This window comes from Trachurus japonicus, chromosome 15 (genome assembly GCF_045865225.1).
Source record: "Trachurus japonicus isolate A0001 chromosome 15, Traja_1.0".
Classification (NCBI taxonomy): domain Eukaryota; kingdom Metazoa; phylum Chordata; class Actinopteri; order Carangiformes; family Carangidae; genus Trachurus; species Trachurus japonicus.
This window is the reverse complement of record NC_140921.1, coordinates 10,464,895-10,477,081: the sequence shown is the minus strand read 5'-3', so window position 1 is coordinate 10,477,081 and position 12,187 is coordinate 10,464,895. Positions and strand designations below refer to the sequence as shown.

General features: G+C 40.1%; 2 protein-coding genes across 2 annotated transcripts; one reads left to right on the top strand and one right to left on the bottom strand.

Moving 5' to 3' along the window:
* Window positions 1-1,401: 1,401 nt before the first annotated feature.
* LOC146973218 (uncharacterized) lies at window positions 1,402-2,999 on the bottom strand. Its single transcript, XM_085799511.1, has 4 exons — window positions 2,640-2,999; window positions 1,980-2,157; window positions 1,763-1,857; window positions 1,402-1,642 (listed from the first exon to the last, which is right to left on the bottom strand). The coding sequence occupies exons 1-4, from the start codon at window positions 2,964-2,966 to the stop codon at window positions 1,451-1,453; spliced, it is 792 nt and encodes a 263-aa protein (XP_085655637.1). The 5' UTR covers window positions 2,967-2,999; the 3' UTR covers window positions 1,402-1,450.
* A 674-nt stretch (window positions 3,000-3,673) lies between these two features.
* On the top strand, window positions 3,674-10,440 carry nphp1 (nephronophthisis 1). The gene is made up of 20 exons (XM_085799505.1): window positions 3,674-3,845; window positions 4,453-4,514; window positions 4,643-4,703; window positions 4,872-5,005; window positions 5,088-5,280; window positions 5,542-5,643; window positions 5,884-6,035; window positions 6,144-6,192; window positions 6,291-6,378; window positions 6,568-6,662; window positions 6,762-6,890; window positions 7,128-7,202; window positions 7,334-7,444; window positions 7,610-7,692; window positions 7,859-7,935; window positions 8,063-8,162; window positions 8,291-8,403; window positions 8,511-8,584; window positions 8,948-8,992; window positions 9,218-10,440. The coding sequence occupies exons 1-20, from the start codon at window positions 3,780-3,782 to the stop codon at window positions 9,494-9,496; spliced, it is 2,088 nt and encodes a 695-aa protein (XP_085655631.1). The 5' UTR covers window positions 3,674-3,779; the 3' UTR covers window positions 9,497-10,440.
* Window positions 10,441-12,187: the final 1,747 nt, after the last annotated feature.

Below are 12,187 nucleotides of genomic sequence, written 5' to 3'. Positions count from 1 at the left end.
AAACAATCAGTTACCAGAAGTGCATTGTAATGAAAACCATCACAATGCAGTAGAAATACAGATGCAATCATTTCCATAATAAAAGTCAAGAACATTAATTATGTTTCTAAATGCTGCCATCTCCTGGATAAAAGGTAATTAACCATGTTGTGTTGTCTGAATAGATGAAGCAAATGTAAGGAATGCTCAATGATCATTTTCATGTAGGCTGGTTTCTGTAATGGAGTAAATGTCAGTCTCAGTGGAGACGTTATTTAATGTCTTCATTAGATGAATGTAGTTACGGATAAATAAATTAACCTGGTAACCTCAATTTGTTAAGAATCAGGTCAGTCGTGTATAGCCGTCATGTGTAAGTCCCTTAACAGGATTGAGCTCAGTCATTACAGCCAATTAGTCATCCCACGTCTCTCCACTTCTTCTGTAAAGAAGACCTGCACAAACATAAACACTATCACAGATAGACTGCACAGCAGATTTGTTCCTAAAGCAGTGATTTACAGGATAAATATTTGACCATTTCTGAGATAACAAATATTTTTACATAAAGGGGCCCATTTCCAACATATATCAAGTAGCCTAGCTCTTTACTGTTACCTATAAAAGCCTGCTTTCAGTCTGATTTCAAGATATTGTTTTGAATGTATCAGTGGCACCACATTGTGATTCCTGGACACTGTGACACATGGAATAATGTAATGAGAAAAAGTTATTTTTATTGGACAATAAGGCATTAAACACAACAAATAATAGCTGGAATTGTTTGATGTGTCATATCTAAAGGGATAGTTCCACATCTTGGGAAATATGCTTTTACTTGCCAAGGTTACTTAATTGAGTTTGTGTACTTATTTGCCTAATGAAATATGACACGTTCATTTGTGAGCTTAAGATGTGTTGATAGGTGGATTTCTTTCTACCTTTGTGGCGGGTTAATCTCCTGTTTTAGTTCATTTTAGCTGAATGAACAAATACTGTATGTTTGCAGTGTCATCAATCTTATCATCTAACTCTTGGATAGAAGGCAAATAATCATATCTCCTAAAAATGTCAAACTATTCCTTACACATAAACCACTGATACTGCAAAAAAAACTTGATTATTATATGTTATTTCTACTGCCAACGTACGCCCAAGTTATGCTACATTAGATCAATATCAAATTTACAGCAGTATGAAGTCTTACGATGACACAAGGCCTTCACATGATGGTATTGCACACATTATGTTTAGTGTCACAGCTCAATGAAGCACTTTGGCTGGTTATGAGGTAGTGGGAGAGGGTTGTTTTTGACTGGTTTGACCGCGACTGCATCAGGAACCACTTTTACAGAACTATATTCAGTTCTGAAGATTTTTCAATGTTATGGCTTGTTGCACATTTAGATGCTGCAGAGAGAGTCGGAACAAGACCAGAAGTGAATAAATCCTCTTTGTCCTTTTATAGATTCTACCAAGGAAGCTCAGTCCCGTCCCAGCTGTACGCCTTGCCAGTCTTTTCCATATTCAGTGCCTCTATGATGCTCATCAAACAGCTGACAGAGTGTTCGGCGCTGAACAACTTGTCTTTTGGCACATTCCTGTGATAAGGCCGGGAGAGGTCTGTGTTTACTGTTCCTGGATGTAAGGATACACACACCACCTGGAAACAATCAGAAACAAGTTGATCAGCTCTTTAAGTCCATACCCAGCCAAACACACTTTCTCTGCTGGACTGGGTCTTGTTCATGGAATTAAAAAAAAAGTTAACATTCAAGCCTACCTTGGGTCGACTACGGCCCAGCTCTATAGACAGATTTCTGGTGGCCATGTTGAGAGCAGCTTTAGACATCCTGTAGCTGTACCAACCCCCAAGACCTGAGAGAAGAAGGCAAAGGAAGCAGGAAGTTAGACTCAAGGTAACAGGGTGTACATACTGTGTGTTCATGTATATAAAAGGATTCTGTATTGTAACCTGTTTTCTGCTCTACAATGCCTACCGTTGTCACCGATGGATCCCACTTTGGCAGTGATGTTGACGATGATGCCACTGTGCTGCTTAGCTTTTTCTGCTGGCTGTTGCCCAAAACTACCTCCACCCTTCTGAAGGAGAGGGGCAAAATACTTTGCCATAACCAGTGGACCCACAGAGTTGGTTGTCAAAGTAGAAATGATGCCCTAGAAGAGAAAATCAATCAAAAAATCAGTACAAATCCATGGTTCAAACATTTAAGATGGTGGTGGGCTTTGGTGGTGCCTCCTGTTCATTTCCAGGTAACAGAGACACCTGGTGGTTTCCCGGACCTCCGCATGGACACAAAGTTGACAAGTTTATGATATTTTCACAAAAATATGGTTGAATACTTTTAAACTGGATTTCATAGTGAACCCAAATTTTGCATCCAAGATTATATGGTCACAAAATATGATTTCCTATAGATTTACTGTGAGGTCTAGTTGCCCAAAATGATAGACTTTGTCAATGTAACAGGAGGCTTGTTCCTTGGCAGCATAATCTGACCCAGAATCCAAGTATTGGATTTCAACAGCTGTGAGTTAGCCTGTATTGTAAAGTACATTGTATTTCCTAAATGACAGAAAAAGATGCACCACTTAAAAGCACTTTAATGTCACTCAACAATCAAAATAGCATGCTTTACCTGAGCAGAGACATCTCTCAGACTGGTCTCTCCCTTCCCAGATGGGTGAAGCATTGCCGACGAGTTGACAATCAAATCCAGCCGACCGAAGCTCTCCTTAACCCGCTCTGCAGCTCCTCTGATGTCCTCCTCCCGGTTCACGTCCAGCCTGAGGACCGTCAGCCTCCCCGGGTGTTGGCCGGCCAGGCCCCGCAGCTCGGCAGCACCGTCCGGGTTTCGACATGTCGCTATAACGGCAGCAGGTGTTTTGTTCTTTAGGATATGTTTGCAAAATTCAAGCCCCAGTCCTCTGCCGGCGCCTTGAATGAGGGCGATGGGGGCAGCCATGACAGGTAAATGACATAACGGTGGGACATGAATGGAGGAAGGTTGTATTTGCTGCGTTCACGTACGTCAGGACGTCGTTATTCCGAGAACTTTGATTGTCAAGAGAGTAAATACATGACTGTAAAATTACTTTTACAAAACATTAAAGCTAAATTTGTTAACATGTCACACTGAGTAGAAACAATATGTGGTTTGGGATCAAATTTTCGACATTAATATTAAGAATTCAAAGCTAACGAGGCGAACCTAAAGGCAGCATGTTTCACAACATGAATAGTACGCCCTCTGTAGGTTATCAGGAGGTTTCTTACACAACTCCACATACACACGTGTCTCTGTCTCATTTAATTAAATCAACACTACTTTCCTTTTGTCCTATGTAACATGATAAAGTCTTACTTTGCAAGTAATCACGAAAATACACAGTACTAACCTCATAAAATAAAAGAAGCAACTTCGATTTTTTCCCCCAACAGCTCCGTCCTCCAGCCAGTAGGTGGCGGTAGCTTGATAGAGGGGGAAGAGGCGTGTCAGATAGTTTCTCTTTTTTATGTATAATAAATTCAATTTGATAATAAACCAAACATAAAAACGATTAACATACCACATATCTTTCTTGAAATATATTTACAAATCATAAACTCACACTAAACAAGATATAATCTGGGTATCTCCCTCTAGGCAACGCCTGAAGAAGAACTCGGTTGCCTAGCGACCAGTGGAAGTGTAGCGTCAGCTAGCCACTGTAGCAAGGACCTGCTAACACCGCGCTAACACATTATAGATTATTATGAATCATAAAACGACGAACAAATGCCACCAAAGAGAAAGGGACCTTTGCAGCTTGTCCAGAGAGAAGTGGACGAAATCAAAAAACAGGTTTGTTACAGATTGTTGCCTGCTTTGTGTGTTTTTTTTTGTCGCAAAGTGATGCTTTAACTCCCACAGTGTTGAACTGGATATTAGCATGTCAAGAGAAGTTGATGCAGAGTTATTTCAGGCAATGATCTTCTGTTTATCAATTATATCGATCCCAGAGTTTGAGGTGGGGCAGCTTCGTTAGAGGAAGTTTGATTGGCCCAGTTTTATCATTACAGTTCGTCTTAGAGTTCGTTTTACCTTGTAGCCTCCTCTGATTACGTTGATTTCAGCGGTAATCAATGTAAACAAAGGTAAACATTTGGATTTATTTGAAAAAGTACAGGCTTTTGATGGCTGAAACTAATGCCGAAGTTTGTAGAATACACCAAGGTAAAGTAGATAACAGGGTGTTTAATGTGGAGCTCAGTCAAGAACTAGGAAAACATAAAAATGTATGATTTTAAATGAAGACTTGCCTGCAGCATGGCGTCTTATCTTCATTTTTTATGCACAATTTCTGTTTAAGATGGTCACAAGAGGAGACAAACCAAAGACCAGATTACAAGACCTGCTGCTTGACTGTCCTGTGTTCAATATATATTTTTAAATGGTTCTTTTAACCCAGGTTGACAGTCTGGTGAAGGATGTGCAGAAACAGGATGGATCTACTGAAGAGGCTTTTCGAAGGTAAACAGCTTTAACAGAGCCAAAGCATCGTTTCCCTAAACTACAACTCCAGTTAAGACCAGGAACCTCCTCCAGACTTTCACTGAAACTAATGTAGTTTCATTTTAAATCTGTCTAATTCCAAACAGATGTCAAGACCTCCAGATGTCGGCTGAGAAGACACAAAGGACGCTAAAGAAACTGACAAAGGTAAGTGATGTGCTGTCCCCACAAATAATGTTAAACCTAAGTTTGTTGACAACCAATTTTGGGGTAGACATCAAGGTAATTTGTTCTTTGAAGTTTGTGATAAATCTTGGAATAAACTGACCACAACACTGCATGTTATTGATTCAAAAATTCATGATTTGCCTCTAGGCTGATGAGCTGGCTCCCGTTGGAAATTATGATAAGAGGAAAGAGGAAGAGGAGAGACGACTGCAGGACATCATGGAGCGTCTGAATAAGCTCTCTCTGGAGCTTTCACCACCAGGGCCGAGCACCGGTGCAGGGTCAGTGACCTGAGAGCTAACAATTAACAATTTTAAAACATCTAAACACCTAAAGTTAAAAATGTCTTGCATTCATCCACAGTGATGTTTCAAAGGAAGACAGTGAGGACAATGATGATGAAGACAGTAGTAATGATGATGATGAAGATGATGCTGACGGTGATGAGGATGAAGATGAGAACCAAGCTGTGAAACCATTCTCTCAGTCAGACCCTCCCGTCTACACTGTCCTCTGCGATTTCAAAGGAGACCAGGAAGGAGATCTGCCTGTTCAGGTGAAGTACTTCCTGTTTCACGCACTGAGAATGAGCACGGACAACAAGTTGTGATATACAATTTCTAGGTACTTTATCTCATGTAGACAGACAGACTTGTTCCCAGATTTAATTTTCATACCTGCTTATCACGAATTGAGTTTCATCTGCTTTGCTCTTTTAAATGTTTCTTTAAACAAAAACAAAAAAAGTCTCTTTGAAGGCAATGCATGGACTAACGTGAAGTGAAATGACTTTGAATTTACCCACTTTTTTTTAAAGAGGGGGGACATATTGAGGATTATCAGGAAGACAGCAGATGGATGGTGGCTGGCTCAGGACACTAAAGGCAACAGAGGAGTGGTACCAAAAAACTACCTGAAGGTACACAACCTGATAAACATCTGCACCACACAGTGTTAAATAAATACTATTGCTTATTTATACTGTTCATTTAAACAAGTATTGAGCACTTTTGTACAACATATAAGATAACTGTGAACATGATGTGTATTAAAAAAGGTTTAAAATTAAAACGAAACTTCAGTATTCATAATAAACCGCCCTAATTTTCATTGAAGTAACTTTGATGTGTTACTGTAAAACAAAACACAAATTTTTCAGATTGGCTCTGGTTTTGACAATGAAAATGAAGATGAAAATGATGATGATGAAGATGACGACGATGATGATGGTGACAGTGATGAAAATGGGGAGGAGTCAGAGGAGGAAGAGCAAGATGGTGAAGAACTGACCAATGATCGAGACAAACAGAGGTTCAACTTTTAAATTTTTTGTAGAAATTAAGTCGAATGATGTCTATGGATGACAAACAACAACATGTAGTGATCGTAATGTTAACGCTGTCTTTTTTTCTGTGACAGCGGAGCTTTAAATTCAAACTGGTCCACAGTGAGAAAAGCTCTGACTGAGGTACAACTACATCCTCTAATTATAACAACTAGAACTGATACCGCTGTTCATGTGCCCAACTAAAAATACTGTGTATTTCATATGTGTGTGTGTACCAGATTGATACAACAGATGTGCTGTCTGCCATGGGGGCAATACCTTCAGGATTCAGACCATCAACTCTCAACAAACTGCTGGTGGATGAAGGTCATTATACACTCTCAGACACACACACACTTACACGTACTGTTAATCAGCTTCTTGAATAATTAACTCATTTCAGCTCTGAATTGTTTACAAGAAAATCACACCCAGTTAATACAAATTTCCTGGTATTTCTGTTTTTAAAACCAGTCTTTAATCATTTCTTTAATAACCATTATTGTCTTCGTCTAGGTGTCACGTACAGAGGAAGTCACCATATTCAGCCTGAGCTCAGCCAATCACAGCTGTCCTTTAAAGACCTCTTTCTGGACCCTGACACTGGCAGGGTGAGATGGTCGCTCTTTCTTTCAGCGTTCTCTCTGTTTCTCATCATCCGGTCACGATCATGCCGTCTTGACTCAGATTTCTCTGAACTTGTTGTGTAGGTTCGGGCTCGGCAGGTCCAGACGTGTGTCTGTTTCACTTTGTGGAGCTGCAGGATGATTCCTACTCCCGGGGTTGGAGTTCAGGTCCTCAGCCGACACGTCCGCCTCTGTGCCTTTGATGGAGCTCAGGTATCCTGCGTGTGTCTGTTGTAAATACAGCTCTACTCCTTTACAAGTGGACACCATTTAATACTGGTTATTTTTTAGTTAAAAGTTAAAATTAGCCTGTAAATCCATTTTCAAATCACTACTTTTAGATACAGATGTCCCTGTTAATGTGGAATTGTGTACAATTCATCACCTTGATTTCTTTATTAGGAAGAATTATATCTCTATTTTTTTCCTGAATGAATCTTTGTGTTTCAGGTGTTGAGTAACATCCACACAGTGAGGGCAACTTACAACTCCAAGAGCCCCAAGACCTGGAGCTTCTCTCCTCGGGTAGGTTCACAGCATGATTGAAATGGTATCACACACTGTCACACTGTTCCTCTCATTGTCTGGTCAGATACTTTGCTCAAACTATTTCTGCCTAGGAAACTCAGAAGTGTATTTGTGTGTGTTTGCTCCAGGTGGCAGGTATCCTACCCAGCCTCCTAGACGGAGACTGTTTCTTACGCTGCAACTCCACGTCTCCTAACCTCGGTATCCTCTTTGAACTGGGAGTCACCTTTATACGAAATGTAAGGATAAACCCAAACACATACATACAGATACACATGATGTGATGAATAAAATACAAAGAAACACAGAGGGGAACCACTGTTGACGTATTTTTGTTTCTTTTGTTATGAAAGACGAACCCCTCATGATCATGAAGGAACTGCATGTGTCTGTGTGTGTTTCAGTCGACAGGTGAGAGAGGAGACCTAAGCTGTGGGTGGGCTTTCCTCAAACTGACCGATGAGGCTGGCAATCCACTTCCCAACAGGTATATATATATACATACACACACACACATAGTTTTCATTTCACATTCAGTCATTAATTACTTGTTTTTATATGCACATCCTGTATAAAGAAACAGTATGTTATTCGTTAGAGATTTAAGTAATTCTGCACCCAGTACTTAAACGTCTTATCTAATGTGTGTGTAGGACCTATGAGCTGCCAGTGAGCGGTGGAACTCCCTATGAGAAGGACGTAGCAGTGGAGGCTTCGGTCACCAGAGGATGTAAGAAGACACAACAACAGATGTCTGAGAGAGGACTGGCTTTAAAATACATTAAGGGAAAAAAACAAGAAACACTGGAGTTGTGAGTTTAAAACCAGCATCTCTTCTCTGCTTCTCCCTTTCTCAGCTCAAGCTGGTGTTTTCCAGCAGATGCTCCAGGCCCGGCGTCAGCCCAAATTGATTGTCAAGATAAAATCAGCGAACAGCCGAACCAGAACGCAGCTCAGGTGGGAGGATGATCAGTGATAAAAAACAACAACAACACAGCCTGAACACCTGCTCTGGATTCTGTTATATAATTAAGTATTATGTATATAATCATAAACTAATCTAGAGGCTGCTTCTTCCCTTTCAGTCTCCTGCCAGACACTCTGCTGCACTGTCTGAGCTGTGTCCACCTGCTGGCTCTGCACAGACAGCTGCTGGCTGACACGCTACTGATGGACAGGCCGACCATGCAAAATGCAGGTACCAAACACACACACACACACACACACACACACTTCATGCCTCCAAATACCACATATCACCTATTCTTAGAAACAGCATTTGAATACCGTTGGTGTCTGTTTTAGACCTGATATGCAGTCCTATACTCTCTACCTTCCCTGTGCTGTTGGACCAACCAGACCTGCTGGATGCACTCAGGGTCAGTATGGAGGGATTATAGCATGTTTGTTGTTGTTGAAGTTGTATTATAAGCACTATTTGCTACTGTTACTGATTTTTTTTTGTATCAAATAATTGCGATTTTTACATTTCAATACCTAGAATTGTCAGTATTTAGGATTTCTCCTCCTTAACAAGCCTCTGGAACAGCATTTGGACCAAAATGAGTTACTAAAAGTTGCCTGACACACAGTTATAAGAAAGAGTTGCTTTTTTAAGCAGGATGACTCATCCAGTTTATATAATGAACAACAAAATCTTGAGCGCACCACTGAGTAAGTGGGGGAAAAAAACATAATTCAGCAATTTTACAACTAAAATGATCAGATGTTTTCTCCTTCAGGGTGCCTGGCTGGATGCTGAGACCAATATGAGCAGAGCACAAAGGGTGAGATTTTATGAGAGTGCATGTGTGTCTGTGTTTGTAATACCAGTACAGACCTGTAGAGGGCAGTGTCAGTATGAGTAAACGGGTTGCTTTTCTCCACCGTCAAGTTAAAGCGTGTCTGTGTGTGTTTGTCCCTGAGTGTGTATCCAGTGTACAGTATGTCGTCCGTGCCAGCTGCTGATGAGTTGTGTAAATAAATTGTCTCATCTTTCTGTGTGTTTGCAGAGAGACTTGAATTTCCTGAAGCAGGAGTTTGTTAAAGTCTACATGTCGTCCATCTACTTCCTCCTCCACTCGCCCTCGCTGCCCAGTCACCGCTGGGCCGACCCTCTGTCGGAGGAGCAGCGGGCCAGGTTCATCTACGCCACCCTGGACTCCCTCAAACACACCCAGCACACCACCGGCCAATCAGGAGGTCCGGAGGTCTTTGTCGACCCCATGCACCCTCATCTTGCCTTTGATGTCACTGAGTTGACCTTTGACCTCCTTAATGTAGCACGGTAACAATTACAAATTGCCATTCATCATAATTTGATTGGAGTGGATTATATTTATGTAAATTGTAACTTAATTGAGTCAAGATGTTAGTTTTGTCTATTCAAAAGGAACAAAACCCCCAAAATGTGCCACAAATACTTTTTTAAAATGTGTAAACTTAATGAAGGAAGCAATATCTTGTATTTTTGCTATTGTAAATAAACCCCATGAAAACCAACCATTATCTCAGGCTCAAGTCCACTGGTTTCTAAAAAAAAACAATACCCCAGAAGTCCTACTAGTTATTGAATAATTCATTCCAGTAATGTAAAAAAAACATAAGCAAATAAACAGACCAACAGGAAAGGCTGTATGTTTCTTTGCCATTATGCCAAAGGAACAAAAATAATACTCTTTAATCTGAAGACAGAGTGCCTTAATCTTTTCCATGGCTGTCTACATTACTCAATATGTAATAAGACTTTTCAGATCTTATTTTCTGGGAGGAAAAACATCAGACTTTGGAACTTGTTGTACTGTTTTTGGCTTTTTTTTCATGGGATTTGTTGACAATAGTGAAAAATGCTGAATATCACCACACTGAGCAAACACTTGTGATGACACTCCAGAAATGCTTACATAATGCTTACTGTACATACCTTGCAGAACATACACAGACATTTGTGTACCTTATGACAACTTGAGACACTGATCATGTCTGTTCATCACTTGAACAGGTGTGAAATGGAAGTTGAACAAATCATTTAATCATTGGTTTCACTTTGCCCCTGTTTAATTTAACACATGTTAAAGGAATAAGAAGAGGACAGACTCTTGGTGCTGAGGCCAAAGTGGAATTATAATAAAAGAACCAATGTTGGCATCATTATTGTGCTTTGATACTGTTATTTACTCTCAGATTGATCTATTTTATAATAAACTAATAAAACCAGATGCTGATTTATGGCTGATCTACTTGTGTCATGTTGTTTTCTTCAGCTCTGTCATTTATTTGGCTGGTCACTTATCAGCTCCACTCATCTCCACCCATTAGTTCAACATCAGTCATGTGTGTGTTAGTCTTTCTGTGAGTGAGTGTGTGTGTGTGTGTGTGTGTGTGTGTGTGTGTGTGTGGTATAGGGTTACAGGCTATAAGAGCAGTGCTCACAGTTAATAATTAGTTTGCTGCCGTCTTTTTATAGCCCGGTATAAAAGAACAAGAGCATGGGAGATTGGATCAGTCTGAGCACAGACATCAGTTCATCAGTTGTGGTTTCACATCTCAGGTAACGCTTATTATTCAGGTGAATAATGGCAACAATACAACTGTTATAGATGTCAAATTAGCAAAACCATGTGAAAAGCACTGAGGTTACCTCATCCCTCATAAATCTTGGGTGTAATTCAGACTTTCAGAAATATTAAAAACGTATACTTATTTATTTTTTAAGAACTTCAAAGATGGATTTTTATTTGCATAGTTAACAAAATTGTGAATTAAGTCTATTAAGCTCTCAAACTGAAGCTTTTTGCAGTGGATGGAGACCAAAAAAGTGTTTCCCTGTTTTCACCCCCTGTTATTCTCTTCTCATATAGTATTTGCACAGTTCCTTTGAGAGGGTAGAAAAACAATGCACACCCGTAAACATTTAACTATTCTGTGGCCCCACTAAGAGCACTCGTTCCCCATCATCCACCCAGTTACAAGCCACCAACAACTTAACCTTTGACCCTTAAAATGGCCCCTTGTTTAAGTGACGACTGACTGAAACATCCTCATGTGTCTCCATCACTCAGGTCCAGAACCTAAATGTACACACACACACACACACACACACACACACACACACACACACACACACACACACGAGCCTCTCTTTTGTGCACTGTTTGCTGGGGAATAATATTGCAGATCCTGCGTATCCACATTCCTGCGCTGTTGTTGGTGATGTTGTCCGTGGTAACCAAAGAGCAGTGTTCACTGTTGAGCTAAATCTATATAAAAAACAAAACAAAACTATAGATCAAGGGAAATTAAATTAAAGATGCTGTAACCAGTAGGATTTTTATTTCTTGTTAAATTAAATATCAAATCACTCAATCAACTTACCGTTTTAATTGATGCATTGTGCTGTGATTGGTTTGTTTATTGATTGATGAATTACAGTAATCATTCATTTGACTAATTTTCCCTGTTTTTCATTTTCATTTTATCAGTACATGAATTTGTTTATGAGGCAGTGACTCTGCACATCACTGGATATGGACAACTCTTGCCTGTGTTACGTAGTGCAAAGAAACTCAAGCACAGACAGAAAACCTCATTGTAGACGAGACTGCCATTGTCACCTGGAAACGCCGAGACGTTCTCACCCACTTCTCTTTTTTTGTGCCCCGGCAGAACTATTGTGTCTGAGGAGGAGTAAGAGGAGGAGGCCCAAAAGCAGATCAAGACCAGTCGAGCAAGAAAATCTGAGATTCCCGAGCATAATTGGGTTCGAGCTGGAAATATGATCCAGGAGAGGTGTGTTTTTTTCCTCCTTGTTTGAAAAAGTAAACATTCATCCATCCTGAACAGGACTGTATATCTTTAGGAGCATGAAGAGCAGTAATCCTTAAATAATATTGACTGATACAACTTTCCATATTGTACATATGCAAATGTATATGTGTATGTCTGAGACTGACATTTATAGACAGACAGGTTAATAACTTTTA

Excerpts from the sequence above, each read along its gene's own strand:
- nphp1 (XM_085799505.1), top strand. The coding sequence starts at position 3,780 with ATGCCACCAAAGAGAAAGGGACCTTTGCAGCTTGTCCAGAGAGAAGTG. Across the intron at positions 3,846-4,452 it reads TGGACGAAATCAAAAAACAG|GTTGACAGTCTGGTGAAGGA; the intron begins GTTTGTTACAGA and ends CTTTTAACCCAG. Across the intron at positions 7,445-7,609 it reads GAGTCACCTTTATACGAAAT|TCGACAGGTGAGAGAGGAGA; the intron begins GTAAGGATAAAC and ends TGTGTGTTTCAG.
- LOC146973218 (XM_085799511.1), bottom strand. The coding sequence starts at position 2,966 with ATGGCTGCCCCCATCGCCCTCATTCAAGGCGCCGGCAGAGGACTGGGG. Across the intron at positions 2,158-2,639 it reads TGAGAGATGTCTCTGCTCAG|GGCATCATTTCTACTTTGAC; the intron begins GTAAAGCATGCT and ends TTTCTCTTCTAG. Across the intron at positions 1,858-1,979 it reads GGGATCCATCGGTGACAACG|GTCTTGGGGGTTGGTACAGC; the intron begins GTAGGCATTGTA and ends TTCTTCTCTCAG.